The sequence below is a fragment of the Typopeltis vanoorti genome, chromosome 13, assembly GCF_054136105.1.
Source record: "Typopeltis vanoorti isolate ZY-2024b chromosome 13, IOZ_Tvanoo_1.0, whole genome shotgun sequence".
Taxonomy (NCBI): domain Eukaryota; kingdom Metazoa; phylum Arthropoda; class Arachnida; order Uropygi; family Thelyphonidae; genus Typopeltis; species Typopeltis vanoorti.
In genome coordinates, this window is record NC_143561.1 from 26,208,056 (window position 1) to 26,224,482 (window position 16,427).

The following is a 16,427-nucleotide window of genomic DNA, read 5'->3' on the forward strand; positions in this document are numbered from 1 at the left end:
AAGTGAGGAAATAGTAAAATGATTATATACAAAGTACCACATGGTGTGATAACCTAAAAATTTTAAGGAACTATTTTATGCAGCATAAACCTATAGTAAGAAAAGCTGGAGATGTACCTTATTCTGCTACTTCCAAGATAACCTGAAAAAGAGTATAGCTGTTCTTATCTAAAAGAATTTTACATGTCATTAGTCCTACCCACACAAGGAGAAGTTCATGGGATAACCAGCTGTTTGTAGCTAGTGTGCATGTATAATACTTGTATACTTCTAGGAATCAGCACAACTCTTTATTCAAAACCGTGAAGCATCTTGTAGTGTATTTAGATTCAAATGGAATATTGAAAAAGAGTTCAGAAAGGGAAGATAGAAATCTGTTATTGTTTTAAAAGTAGCACTTTGTAGGTAAGTTAGTTTATTTAGCAGTGGAGATCTTTATTCTCTTGTAGTGTTGGGGGATCCTCTTGGTTAATGTTATTTGTGTGATTTTTGCATGTTATGACAGAAGTCCAACAAAGCGTTCTATGTCTGGTTTGTTTGTTGTGAATATTTTCTAAAGGAGAGATATTTTTAAGTCATTTAGTCTGAAGTCTGTTGCAATAGGACAGTTTGTTTCTTCATTTTAAGAAAGGAAAACATTTTTGTCAAGTTGCAGGTCAAACTTTGGACTGCTGATTGTTTTCTAAATTGAAGTCCCATCTGATGGTTATCCATTTTGAAAATATGGTTCAACAACGTGAAGAATTTTATCATGGTGAAACAATTTATTCTACCGTGTAATGAGTTAAGTGCCACTAAAAATTATTGAAAGGAAGGAAGATTATGTTGAGAAATGTATGAAAATGGGTGGCAAACTATCTCTTTTTATTATTATTTCACTGGTATCTCTCTCTCTTTTGGGTGTGGAGTTATAATAGAGGTATTATACATCCATTGTGTGTTTATTATTATTACATTACACCTCTGGGGAGTCCAAAGACTCATCGAGGGAGGTCACCTACTCTACAACTCTGTCTCCATCAACATCAACTACCTTCATCATTTACCGCCGACCACCACTAGTATTTTCGCAGACAATCACAAGCATCCATGCCCATGGTGGGATTCGAACCCGCAGCCTTTTGGCTAGAGAGCGGATACGCTAACCATTCAGCTAGCCAGGCCAGCAATTGTAGATATTCAAAAGAAAAATTAATATCACTACTGATGAGACTTTTTAAGAGCTTGTGCTTGTAAGTGCTAAATTGCTGATAGGTTTATGAGAAAAAATGTGTTCCATGCACAGCAAATCCTTAATACACTGAATAATCTTCTTTTCTGAAGACTGTCAGAGATAAAGGATGCAAGCTGACTATGATTCTTTAATATAATCTCAATCACTGAATCTTCATGTTCATCCTTCATCCATATTTAACAGTAATCTTTGAAATTTCAAATATAGCACAACCAGTAAGTTAGAACCACCTGAAACAAACTTCTGAAAATGGCTCATTGGAATTCAAAGCTATATGAGGAACTCTCTTGTCATACACTGTGTTCTGCTATTCCTAAGTTTTACTTATCTAAGGTTAAAAATTTGGTATATCAGTGTATGCCATGTGTCAAGAAACCTTGCTTGCCACAGGTTTGCTGATATATATTATACAGTGCTGCACACTTGTGGACAAGGGAAAGGAGGAATTTGGTGATGTGTTTCTTGAACAGCTTTCATATAAAAGTAGACGGAACGAAAGAAGGATGAGAATTTGGTTTGATTAGTTTGGAGCTGAGCCATGTATGGATGTTGACTAGCAGCTGCTTATGTTTTTACATGTTTGGAGGAACAGGGGTGGCTAATTTGTTTCATGGCCCATGAATTGTATTTTTTACATAACCTGGAAATCCTGCTCTAGAAACCAAACATGGAATTTTTCAAGACACTTCAGGCTTCCAGTAAGCAGGACAGTGGTCTCGCACCAAGCAATGAATTTCATCTCCTACCTAAGCAGCAGGAGAAAATGCAGTACATTAAAAAAAAAGGGGGGGGGGAGGCATAAATATGACATCAATTACAATGATTAAAGGAGTCTGAGAGATAAGGCAGATCATCTTTTAATCAGATTTTCTCTTCTAGATAGTAGCAATCTTGTTTAGAATAGTTATTGGCACACAGCATCAGATATAAAAACAGTATTCTGAAACTGGCAGAGTTGTATAATAATAGGCATTATATAGATGAGAAATAGTTGATTAAATGAAATTTGGAGATAGAGGTGTCTATGGATGTGATGTATTTGTCAGTAAATAATGCTAAAGGATTCAGAGGATCATCTTTTAATTACATTTCCCTCTTCTAGATAGCATCAATCCTGCTTAGGATTGCTTTTTGTACATGACATCAATGTGAGAACAGTATTCCTAAACTTGCCAGATTTGAGATTTTTATATATTAGGAAGTTGATTAAATGAAGATATAAAAATAAGACTGGACTCCTGTTTTGACACCTGATAGCAATAGTTTAGTCTCATGGTACTGTCTGGATGTCAGACATGTATAAACATGGAAGAATAAAAGTTGCACCCAGTAATCTTATTAATGGAGAAAGTTCAACTGTTGTTTTGTGAAATTAGAGAAGGGAAACCAGTTTGAAGTATGTAGGCTGTATATAATGCTAAATTTTTATCTTGGAACTGCTTTGGTGTACTTGTTGAAAAATCATAGCTTGGTTAGCAGTCATGAATTTTGTATGAAATTAGGAATGAAGGCCCTCGTGCCATTGAATCTTATTTTTGTTATACCTTTGGAAGATATTTGAATCTGGAGAGAAATGGTAATCAGGACATGAAGCTGAAACTGGTTGGTTGATGTAGAAAAAACATGGACATTGTAGCAGTCTAAGTTACTTGCCAAGAGAAAGAGTGATATCCATAATGGTATATTTTGAGGAAAGCTGTGGTTGGAGAATAATGAGGATTATTTAATATTCTGGTTGGTGGGTGAACAGTTTTTGTTAGATCATTACTGACAGTTAATACTTCCCTGCCAGCAATATTCTTTAAGTTGGAGAAAGTTATGGACACTAAAGGAAGATGATCTCACTATTTGGGTAAGTAAACCATGGTGATTTTCCCTTTCAATCATTTCCGACCGTAGGTGACTTTGTAGGCATTGCTCACAAAATGTTCCTGGTGAGATTTTTTACAGGGTAGTTCACGATCACCCTCCCCCCCACACGCACACACCCAATTGCTGTAAAGCCATGTGCTGGGCTCAGGAGCGACATATGGCTGGGACGTATTCATGACTGCAATCCATGTGCGTTCACGGGGCAAGTTTGCCTGTTCTGGGGGACAAAAAACCTGAGTTTCCAGGTGAAAAAAAACCCTACCTCCATATGAGACTGGCTAACTCGCCTTTCGGCAAAAGAGACCAGATACACATCACCGACAGGAATCGAACCCAGGTCTTTCTGACCAAAGGGCTTCATCTATACCAGGGGTCGGCAACTTTTTTGGAGTGAATAGCCATTTTTAAAATGATATGTTAAAAAAAAATTAGGGAGCTGCACATTGTTTTTTTTACGATAACACATTATCATACTTGTAAAACACGGGTGACATGTCACATGAAATTATGATATTTTAAAATATTAAATAATAAAACAGAGATTTCCTTCTCCTTACAAAAGCATATGTATAAAATCCAATAACACATATTTCTTTAATTTTTTAAATTTAAAATATCTTCTTAGTGTGACTTTTGCTGTTGAACTTCGGATAGTTTCTCAATATGTCGTAATTTTCATTTTCAAACATGACGAAAGACTCGCGTTGTTTAGTTGGTTTTCAACTTTTAATAAAATTCATAATTGAAAATATTTGCTCACACAAATATGTCGATCCGAAAATCGATAGAAGTCCAAATGCGTATGTTTTTAACTGAATATAAGTGTCCGGTAAACAATTCCACGTGTCAAATAGAATCTGATCTTGCTTTTTAACATCTTCTATTTCAGACCATTTGTGTTGTATTGCAAGGGTAGATTTTTATCTTTTCAACTCCTCCAGATCAGCTTTAAGATTTCTAAATTTTAAATTCCACAAATCCTTGGTTTTCTGGTCCTCTAACTCAAGTTGAAATGCAGCCTCATTAATTCCAGCAAAAGGTGAAAAATTTAATTCGGCAGGATTAATTTCAAGTGGTCGCAATAAAAATTATATAGTTGTATTGTTCTTTCTAAACTCCTCAAATCTCCCATTAAATTCAGATCGCATATTTACCACAATTTCTTTGAAAAAGGCTAAATTTATGGAATTATCAGCTTGTTCTTGATATTTCTTCAATGTAGGAAAATGTAATGTGCCTTTCTCTAAGTCTGTCGCACACAAATATAATTTTTGTTCAAACAAAATCGCTTCTAAAAGCAAAACTGCTGTATTTCCCTTTCCCTGTAGTTTCTTATTTAATGCGTTTAAATGGGAAGTCATATCCACCATAAAGTAGAATTTTTGTAACCAATGAGTATCTTCTAACTGTGCATATTCAAAGTCCTTTTGTCTCAGAAACAACAATCTCTCCAAGGCAGGTGGCAAATCGCATCAACACCGCACCTCTGGAAAGCCATCTTATTCTGTTATGCGAAGAAGATCAGAATATTCGCAATTGATTTCTTTAAGAAGTTCACAAAATTTCCGATGATGTAACGGTATTGCCATTATTTTGTTAACAAATTCTACAACCAAATCCATCACTACTGTTATCTCTTTTGGAACAGTTTGTGCACAAAGTATCTATTGATGGATTATGCAGTGAAAGGAAAACACGTCATGCAAAATTTCTTTTTTAAATAAAGAAACAAAACCTTTTTTTTGTACCTTTCATGCTCGGTGCCCCATCGGTCGAAATAGATATTATTTTGTTAATATTAATACCCTTACTTTTCAAGCAAGTGGTAACAGCAGATTCAATGTCTTCTCCACGAGTTTGTTCTGTAAGTAGCAGTATATCGAGTAATTCTTTCTGTCGTTGAGAGTTTATGTATCTACAAATAAGTACAATCTGTGCAATGTCATCCACATCACATGATTTGTCACAGGCAATGGAGAATCCTGGTGTTGAATTTAGATCTGTAACTTGCTGGTTTGTTATATCTCCTGCCATTCATATAGTTCTGTCCCTTACAATCTTAGCAGATAATGGCATTTTTTTTATTTTTGTAATTATTTCCGCTTTGTTTTTAAAATCGCAGAAAAGATATTTGGACATTTTAATAAAACATTCTTTTACATATTCACTGTCTGTAAAAGATTTTCCTCGTTTAATAACTTCCTGAACAGCCACAAAACTAGCTATAGTTGTATTTCTTTATTCTTTTATCCATTTGGGAAAATGAACATTTAGTTAGGTTTACTCTGCGTTGCAATTCTTCTACTGCCTTTTTTTCTTTCATCTCCCCGTGGATATGCTTTGTCAAATGTATCATGTTTATTTAAAAAATGTCTGTATATCTGTTTTTTATTATTTGAAAGCTTTTTTTCATGGCATATTAAACACATTGGAAATCCTGCTGTATTTGCTACTCTATCTTTCTCATCTTTGCTGACATTTTAAATACTATAAAAATATTTTTATTTTGTTAATATTTAATTGAATGTTACAATATTCACGTTACCTAACACAATCACCAGTAAATAAAAGCACGGCAATGTCCACTACAAAACCTTTACTTATTTTAACACAATCACCAGTAAATAAAAGCACGGCAATGTCCACTACAAAACCTTTACTTATTTTAACAAAGATTTACATACCACACCTGCACTATATGCGAAGACGATGGACACGTTCAGACAGCAAGCGCTACATGTGCTAGCCTAGCGTGATGTCATAAATGTGTCCGAACCAAGTGCGCGATCACCATTCGTTACAAATTAATTTAATTTGTAGCGATTAATTTTTGCTACAAAGTAGCGCTCTGCCTGGCTGATTGCGTCCAATGTAAACTGACATTTTTTGAGTATTGACATATGGTTAGGGGTCATTTGACCTACAAAATATTTCTTTTTTATTTCTATATTTTAGATAGATCGTTTAATAACGAAAAGCACCGCAATTATTCATTCAAAGAGCCGCAGATTGCGAACCCCTGGTCTATACTGACTGAGCTACGGAGGCTCAAGTAAACTATAGATTATTCTTAAATAATAAAGTCAAAATGGTAAAGACAGCAAAAGAAAGCAACAAAATGTAATGCGTTTGAGCTAGAGCAGATCATAAAGCAGAATTCTAGGTTCTGACATAGCTTCAGATCTGACAAATGTGAGTGTATCACCACCCTTCTTTACAGATGAAGTCAAGCAAAATGTAGTTTAACTATTTGAGGTAGACAGTAGTTGATGCTATCAGTTAATCCAGTGTTTCTCAAAGTGTGGTATGTGTGCCTCCGGGGGTACGTGACAATTTTCGGCTATGCATAATTAAAGGAATCATATTTCTCAACAAATAGTGCAATTAGAGACAACTGGAATAAAAACAGCACCAACTAATGAATCACATCTCCCCTCCACCATAAACTGCTGTATAGACTCGAGCAAAACCATATGTTGCCGGTGCAACATTCACGACGGGGTGGTGCTTGACACATTCACGACGGGGTGGTGCTTGACGCCACCCCGTCGTGAATGTGTTAAAACTAAGAAATATATAGTGAATGTGTTTCAGATATGGAATTCAGTTGAAGGGAATTAGCATTTCAACTGTTGAAATGCTAATTTATCTTTGATTTGCGCGATCTTTTGTTAATACCGCACCAATCATATATGCTTCTTCATAGCTGCTCTATGTATCTCAAGTCTTGTAAATTACTGGTAATTTTTGCTTAAAATAATGGGAAAGAAGATGAAGCTATTTGGGTAGATGACTTTGACGATGCATCAAGGAAACTTCTTGATGCCAAAAGTAGCAATAGCGAGTAGGAGCTTCTTGGTAAGTCATACCATTTTTGGATTTTTACTGAAAACTTTAGTTTCCGAAAATCCCTGCATATATCTCTCGCATCAAGATTTTTTAGCTTTAATTTTGGGAAAAAAGTGAGTTATATTCGAGTAAATACTATGGTAATTTTTTTAGCTTTCAAATTCTTAAGTATGGATCATTGGTTAAAGATTGGATTTATAAAACCCCCAAAAGAGAGCAATGTAGCAAATACAAGTAGCTGTAAGCAACAAGAAAACATTGATATTGCATCTGGATCAAATGAAATTGATAAGGGTGTGTTGTGTGACATCCCTAGAGAACCAACTAGGAAGAAGATGAAAAATCTTCATAAGGGCGGTAGCAGACTGGAAGTGTCTAATTGTAGACCAGTTTGTGTGTCATCAGTAGTTGTTAAGATCTTGGAGAAAGTAGTGAGGGACCGTATATAGCATTGGGCAGATGAGGGTAATGTTATCTGTGAGAGTCAACATGGATTTGTGAAAGGGTGCTATTGTTTTAGCAATATGCTAGCCTTTTATAATAAAGTTACAAGAACATTAGATTAGGGAAATGCATATACTGCCATTTTCTTAGACTTAGCGAAGGCATTTGACAGGGTGCCACATGACAAGCTGATATTTAAGTTGCAGCACATGGATCTGGATGTCAGATTGGTCAACTGGATTCAGGATTGGCTGTCTGATAGGTATCAGAGAGTTGTGTATGGTGGAGCAGTTTCAAGGAGGCAGAGGGTTGCAAGTGGGGTCCCACAGGGCTCAGTACTAGAACCTATGTTGTTTAACCTTTATATCAATGACATTGCAAGGGGATATTCAGTTGTTTGCAGATGATGCGAAGCTGGGAAGAATTATTAGAAATAGTGCAGATGTGGTAGCCCTGCAAGAGGATTTGAATAAGCTAGATAGATGGGCAAATGAATGGGTGGTGTCAGTTTAATACAGCAAAATGTAAGGTCTTGAGGTTTGGGAAACATTAATGGGATGCTGCATACTCTATGGTAGGAGTTATACTGGAGGAAGTAGGGGGAGACAAGAGATCTGGGGTTGATGATTGATAGAAACCTGAAGTTTAGGGGACATATTGCCAAGGTGGTGAAGGTAACACAGAGGATTGCTGCAATTATGAGAAGGACACTGACCTGCAGAGATAAGAGGGTTATCATTCCGTTGTATTAGTCTCTGATCAGACCACACTTGGACTATTGTTCTCAGATTTGGTCCCCAGGATTTGAAGGGGATAAATTAACTGTGGAAAGGATACAAAGGCAGATGACAAAGATAGTTTCAGGACTGTACAATGTTAGTTATGAGGATCGGCTGAGGGAATGTGAACTGCAGAGTTTGGTGGATAGAAGAAGGAGAGGTGATATGATTGAGACTTTTAAACTGTTGAGAGGTGGTTACAGGGTTGACACTGGGGAGTTCTTTCACTTGGTTGAACAGCGGGAAGGAGTGATGAAAAGAGGCCATCCCTGGAAGTTACGAAAGGAAACTGTGAGCAAGAGGGTGAGGAGTGGTTTCTTTGCATGGAGGGTGGTTGAACTGTGGAATGCATTGCCTGATGGAGTGGTGAGAGCGAGAACGGTCAATGAGTTTAAGGAGTGGTATGATAGACTTTGTGTTTCTTAGGGGGGGGGGAACCTCCCCTCGATGACTCTTGACAGACTATGTTCTTAGGAAGGACCTCCCACGATGAGTCTTTTGACTCCATCGAGGCCTGAATAATAATAATAATAACTGTATGTTCTCCATTTGCCTGTTTTGAGGGTTGAAAAATCTTTTCAATTATTGAACAGTGAAGAGGAATTGGTGGCTGTAATCATTACAAAAAAAGGTATCTCTAGTTTGGGATTAATTTTCAGGCAGAACAATTATGCCTCTGAAAAATTGGAATAAAACCACACATTTCACTAAATTTAAATATAATAATCTCTCAGTTATCTGACTGGTAAATTGATTTCCTGATATTGGTAATTGAGGAATTACTGTATTTTTGGTTTTGCAGGATTTAAAACTTTGCAATTTTCCAAATGAAGAGAAATGGAAGCATGTGCTTTTGAAAGTGAAGATTTTATTTTGTTGACTGTTATGTGGATTGCACTTCCAGCAGTTGCTTCAGTATTGCACTCTGCTGAGTAATTGGCACTTTTTTAAACTCCTTTGAGAAAAAAAAAAAAAAAATTATCACCCTGATCCATTTCGTTTGATTGTTTGTTGCATTCATGTTTCTCTCTCTCTCTTGAAAAACAAAATATCCAGCAAAATCAGGTAACAAAAAAATAATATAATAAAATGCTGTTAAATACTATGTTTAGTGTACATAACCTTATATAATGCAATATACAGACTGAGATAAAGAGCCAATAGGCTTCAAATAATGTTGGATTCAATATCCACTTAATTTGAGCAATATACAGATATATTTATCCATATATTGGATAATTGTTGCAAATCATTACTTAGAATTAACCACGCTACCGGCCAAGATGTCTATAGCCATCAAAGTTATCATGGATGCGAAGTACATATTAAAATTGTAATGCCATTGATATTATATTGAAATATATGATGGATACGAAGTGTATGAGGATGTGTAATTGATCCATAATAGCCGGTAAGGTGGTTAATGTACAGAAGATAGATGTTGTTATGGCCACTTCATTAAAGAAAGTGGTATTCTTGAGCTTAGTACATGTAGATGACATTTGCCTTAATAAATCCACTTTTAGCTAAATTAAATATTTGTCATAATAAATTTAGTTATATAAAAATTGACAATACAAAATAGGAAAACAACTTCATTCTTAATAGTGAACATATAGAATTAGTTGCATACACTTGATATTTTAGGTACAATTTTTACTGAAGAGGACAAAATAGGTTAACGAAGTCTGGCATAGTCAGAAGCAGCTGAATTAAATTTATTGGAGCCAACACTTTCAAACCAGTGTTTATCATATGGATCAGGCAGCTAGGTTGGAAATAAAACAGAGTAAGACTAGATGTGGGGTTTATGAAGAAAATTATGGATGTCAATTGATGTTAGTGAATGTTAAAAGTGAAGATTAAGGAATTTGACATTCTTAACATCAGAAATAGATCAGAACTAATTCAAGATGGCATGATCACTTAAACAGAAAATTAGCAAAACAAGTGTTTGAAGCTAAAATGTCAGGAAAAAAAGACCCACAGGAAAACATAGGATGCCTGCATGAAGTAGGAGTCCTTTAGAAGATTGAAATGCAAGAGCTGATCAAATCAGAGACCAGACTTTAATTACCAGTTTGATTAACAACATGATCAGAAACTGGTAACTAAATATTGTGGATTAATTGTCATTTCATGTGCATCTGTTTTGTGTGTGTGTGTGTATGGATATTTTTGTGGTATACTGAACTCTTTGTTAAGTGAATTTTAAAAATTACCTGGGTTAATTGATTTATTTTTGTGGTATACTGAACTCTTTGTTAAGTGAATTTTAAAAATTACCTGGGTTAATTGATTTACATGGTCCTTTATACCTTTTACAAGTTTGGTAACATCAGCAGTTACATCAACATTCTTATTCTGTGCAGCACCATTAAACCTATAAAAATAATAAAAACACTTGTGAGTCTTTTATTCTGTTAGTAATAGACATTGAATCAGACACATCATAGGCTAAATTAAAATTAAGTTTAAACAAAATACCATTGTGAGATGAATTATTGTGAATGTCTTCGGGTGAGAGAGATGAACTTCATTACATGGTTTGAGACTCCCCTTGCTTAATTGGATCACTGAAATAGCTTAAGAGTCCCATGTTTAGTCACTAAAGCAGAGGTTCTGGATTATGTAACCCTTAGTCTACTTTGCAGTTATTAATGATGTATATCATGAATAAGATTCATGCACATACACACACAAAAAAAATACTGTATCCCTTAACACTGTTGTTTTGCAATCTCATAATCTGAAACTGCCATCCATTAGTTTTTATGGGGAAGTAAAAGAGAACACATGAAAGTAATCACTTCCCTGTGTGCTCTAATATATATCACTGTGAACCATGTTCTTCTTTACAGATGCCATGGTGAAAATTGGCAAAAGTATTTGGAGAGTACATTCTCACAACATATAGAATTTAATTCAGCAACGTTGGTCAATGAAGTAGAGACAGATAGTTTGGACAGTAGCATCTGCAATTCCAGAAACATTGTTTTTCCCTCTTTAAAACCATGGTGGAATCCTGAAATCACGCTTTGTGTTTGTCAAATCCTGTGAATGTATGAACACATATTTTTAGTAGCTTCTTCCAAATGCCATTTATATACTCTACTGTTACCCCACTCCATGCTGCTTCTACATTCTTTGTACAATGCAAAGTATTATGTTATATTCCTTCGAAAGTCTCTCAGAGTTTTGTCACCATCAGTAGCAGTAATAGGCTGAGGAAAAAGTATTTCCTAAATAATGTTTTGATAACATCCTGGTCCCATGGGATGCAGGGGTGAGGGGATAATTGAACATGTTAATGGGATGACTTGTAAGTCAAGGACTGAGTGTATATTGATTTGCTGTTCACTATGGTGATGTATCGATTTAGCTCTGACCAGAACAGTACCTACACTGCACCTCCATTCTCTTTACAGATTCTGTGATCTGTTGTTTGCAATCTTCCTGTACTTTCTCAAAATGTAAAATATCCAAAAGTAGTTGGTGAGGTTTTTGACAGTATTTGGAATAATGTGGAAATGTATACAGCCCTTATTCAACAATGCACTTGCCGAGTCCATTGATATCTAGCAAGTGTGGAGATAAGGTAATGTGGTCAAAAGTGACAACACATTTACTTTATAAGACTTGAGAATAGATGGTATGTACAGCATTTGGAGAAGATAATGAATGAATATACAGCTCAGAAATGGTTAAAAATCTGCATTGAGTAATGAATCACTTGAAGAACTGATGGCTGCTATTGTCAGATTCAATCCATATATATAAGTTTTACTGCGGAAAGATTTGATTGGAAAAGTGCACAAACTTAACAGATGGGCACTGCAAATGAGAAATTTTTGGAGTGTTGTTGGTAGATGGTGAAAAATGGCTTAATATACAGTAACATTAAATAATTACAGCATTGGTTATCATACAATGACCTCCACTCACTTCAAGTCCCACAACTCATCAACAGAAGATTTGCTGTGTGTGTGTGTGTGTATATATATATATATATATATATATATCGGATGGAATACAACTGGTATTGCTCATAATGAGCTGATACCAGCCAACAGTCACAGGGACATCTGTTCAGCATTAATGCACTACTCCATTAACATCCTGCACTGGTTAATAGCAAAAGGCATTGTGTTGTTTCAAAACATAATTATGAAGCTTCACTTAATGCATGTGGCCCTGGACACTATAGAATTGGTGGGGAAATGCTAGACTGCCATAGACATATTCCCTAGACATTATCTAATTATCATTTATCACAATCACAACCAACAATTAAACTTGAAAGGCATAAAATGGAGTTAAATGATTTTTTTTCACTTTCTGGATAAATTGGATTTCATTCACTTTTTTATGAATGTTTTATTAAAACATTGTGTACTAAATTTTTGGTCGCCTCATTACATTATTCTTTAAAATAACTTCCATTCACTTATTTTGGATCTTAAGCCACATTGGAATCAAAGTTACTGTAGATGCAGTTGCTTGATTTCAGATCACCAATTACTGTTTGTCAGTCCCTGATACACACTGCCAGTAAAAGAAAATTTATTAACAACACTCATCCTGGCAAGGAAGAACTACAAATAAATTACATCAAGCTTGAAATTAAATATTGACAATCAAGTCTATATTACAAAGAGAGAGAGAGAGAGAGTTATTCTTGCTAGGCTCCATTGATCCTTGCAGATCATAGTAATCTTACTAAGCACTGATAATCACCTGTGTACAGTACTGGACCGAGATAATTTTGCACCCTGGGCACACATGAAGTCTGCCCGGGACAAACTCTGTTGCTTTTAATAATTGTAAAGTTTCTAGCTTCAAATTGTTTTCCGGAAGTAAACTGATCGTTTTTGAATTTGAAAATTGCAAATCATTATTTTTGGAAGGAGTGCTGGCCTTAGTTTTGGTGCGTGATCAGCTCGCCCCTTAATCTGGCACTGCCTATGTGTAAGCACTAATATTCATCTAACCATAAGTCATATTCTGGTGGAATACCACAGAATTCATGAATGTTACTGCTCTAGCTGAGCTATGATTTACTCAGAGTAGGAAAACTATCAGGAAGAATACGACTTAGGGATGTCTATCCAACACTGACAGAATCCATGTTTTTTTTAACACAGAATCAACTTGTACAATTATATATATATATATTGAATTCTGATTGCCTCAGGGGCTCACTTTATTGAGTGCGGGTGTGGCAAACCCAAGGTACCTGATGCTGGAACATGCCTTACTTCATGTAATATACATCTGTTATATTATATTATCTGTAGACTGGTCCCTCCTCTTCCTCCCTTGCGTCTTTCTTTCTTCTCTTCTTGCTCCTTCCCCTGAATGCTATTAGAGTATTCGAGGGGAATCTTTCCTATTTTTCTATGTCATTTCGTCTTGTGCTAACAGGACATTATCAAACACTGTAACATGATCAGGCCATCAAAAAATGCTCATACCGCATCATCCATCATGCAGGTTACCAAGGGACGCGTTCGGGTTTTAGGCAGAGAGACCCGTTCGAAAAATATGTTACAGTCTCCCTTAGACAGCACTCTGCTAGAGGAAACTTCATCAATGGGCCCGCTACCCGTTTGGGGAGGTGTTTAGGGGTAGCGCAAAGAAATGGTTCTGCAAAAGGACGGAAATGGCAACGACAACAGCACCAGACTATGGCTTTAGGCAACTGGAACATCTTCTCTCTGACAGGAAAGGAGTTGGAACTGGTTGAGGAAGCCAAGCGCTACCGGCTGGACTTAGTCGGGCTTTCTTCAACCAAGAGGAGAGGCTCTGGAACTGTCGACCTGGATAAGGGGTGGAAGCTCTACTACGCTGGTGTGAGCGTGACAATGTCTGCTCAGGCGAGTGTGGGAATACTCACAATCCCCCCAGCTGTCAAACTGTGTTGCTGAGTGGATCCCATTGGGGGGACGGGTATGTGTGTTAAGGCTTCAGATGAAAAACCATGATTTGGCTGTGGTGCAAGCCTATGCACCTAATCTGGAGTCAGAATACTCTGCCTTCCTAGAGGAAGTGGATGCTGCTTTTGACAGGGTGGCAGACATGGAATCAGTCCTGCTAATGGGTGACTTCAATGCACATGTTGGAACAGATGACCAGACATGGAGGGGTGTGGTTGGGAGGAACGGTGCCCCTGACCTTAACATGAATGGGTTGAAATTATTGGACTTCTGCTGTACTAACAGCTTGTCCATAATGAATACCTTCCAGCACCGAGAAGTCCATAAGTATACCTGGTACAGGGATAGACTAGAACAAAGGTCTCTGATTGACTTCTTTATAGTCTCAGCAGACCTATTTTCCTCAGTGTTGGATGTTCGTGTGAGAAGAGTGGCAGAACTGTCAACTGCCCACCACCTTGTTGTGCGCACTCTACGGTTTCAGAAACCAGATGCTACCATCAACGCTGGTAGGCCTAAGCAGCTATACTGCGTGAAATGGGAGACATTGGAAAATGAGGCTGTGAGGAAGAATTTTGCAGATGACATTTCCTCCAGGTTCAAAGAGATTCCCAAGCATACTGCAGATGTTGAGGAGGAATGGAAGCTGTTCAGAACAGCTGTCACTGCCTCTGCACTCTCATGGTGTGGCAGAAAGCGGCTTGGCATGGCAACGGGCAGTGAGAAAAGGACACCTTGGTGGAACCAAGAAGTCCGAAAAACTTTCCGAGCAAAAAAAGGAGACCTACCTAACATGGCTTAGAGTCAGGTCACCTGAGATGCGTTTGCGGTATGCTGAGGCACGAAAAGCTGCTGCTAATGCAGTAAAGACAGCAAAGCAGAAGGCTTGGGAATCCTTTGGAGAAAGATTAGACTCATCCTATGCAAATGCAAACAAAGTATTCTGGCAGACCATCCGCTGCCTTCGAGGGAGGAAATCGTGCACAGCAAGGGCAATTAAGCCCTCTGATGGTGCACGTTTAACAACCGAGAAGGATATCCTCCACGGATGGAGGGAATACTTTGAGAGCCTTCTTAACCCGGGTGGCTGGCCCAGCAGTTGTGGACATCCAAGAGGTGCAGATTGGGGCAATGACTAGTCTCACAGCAGAAGAGGTCCATTTAGCAATAAAATCGCTAAAATCAGGCAAGGCTGCTGGTGATGATGAAATTTGGCCCGAAATGCTAAAAGCCTTAAATCGAGACGGTGTTCTCTGGCTGACTCGAGTGTGTTAGGCTGCTTGGATATCTGGGCGAGCACCAAAGCAATGGCAGACAGGCATAATAATACCAGTCTTTAAGAAGGGAGACCAGAAGGATTGCAGTAACTATCGTGGCATCTCTCTGCTCAGCCTGCCTGGGAAAGTGTATGCTAAGTGCTTGGAAAGATGGTGCAGGCACATAGTTGAGTCAAAGTTCAGGAAGAACAATGTGGCTTTCGTCCTGGTAGAAGCACAACTGACCAAATCTTCACTTTAAGGCAAGTCTTTGAGAAATCTTGGGAATATGCCAAGAATGTCTACACATGTTTAAGGCATATGACTGGGTTCCTAGGGATAAGCTTTGGCAAGTAGTACAGGAGTATGGAGTGGATGGTCAACTGTTAGCTGCCATCAAGTCCCTGTATGAATGCCCAGAGTTTTGTGTCAGGGTAAACAGCACAAAGTCTGAACCTTTCACAGTCTCCGTTGGCCTCCGCCAAGGGTGTGTTCTGTCACCCCTCCTTTTCATAATATTTATGGACTGGATTGATAGGCACAGCCGAGGCAGTGAGTGTGTCAGAATTGGAAAATGTAGCATTGGACGTCTGCTTTTTGCAGATGACCTAGTTCTGCTTAGCTCTTCCACAGATGATCTCCAGTGGACCCTGGATAGGTTTGTAGCTGTTTGTGCAGATGCCGGATTGAAGATCAGTGTGGCCAAAACTGAAACATTTGTGGTCTCAAGACAACCATCCCGGTGCACTCTAAATGTAAGTGGAATCCCAATGAGGCAAGTGGAGAAGTTTAAATACCTTGGGTCCATATTCACGAATGATGGAAAATGGGACATAGAGCTAGATACTCGAATTGGCTTAGTAAGCTCAGTATTGCAGGAGCTTGGCCGTTCGGTAGTATTGAAGCTGGAGTTAAGCCAGAAGGCAAAACTGGCTGTCTTCAATACAGTCTATGTCCCCATCCTCACCTATGGTCATGAGAGTTGGGTAATGACCGAAAGAATGCAGACACGAATCCAAGCGGCTGAAATGAGGTTCCTTCAAGGGGTTGGTTGTGG

At 37.7% G+C, this 16,427-nt stretch overlaps 1 protein-coding gene across 6 annotated transcripts in view; it reads right to left on the reverse strand.

Annotated features, from left to right (window-relative positions):
* The window catches only part of LOC150100000 (uncharacterized), a 206,416-nt gene that overhangs the window by 6,045 nt on the left and 183,944 nt on the right, over positions 1-16,427 (reverse strand). For all 6 annotated transcript variants that reach the window (XM_090402364.1, XM_090402363.1, XM_090402368.1 and 3 more), the window contains one exon: positions 10,465-10,561. In XM_090402364.1, coding sequence (XP_090258490.1) covers positions 10,465-10,561 — 97 coding nt within the window. The remainder of the gene's footprint in view (positions 1-10,464; positions 10,562-16,427) is intronic.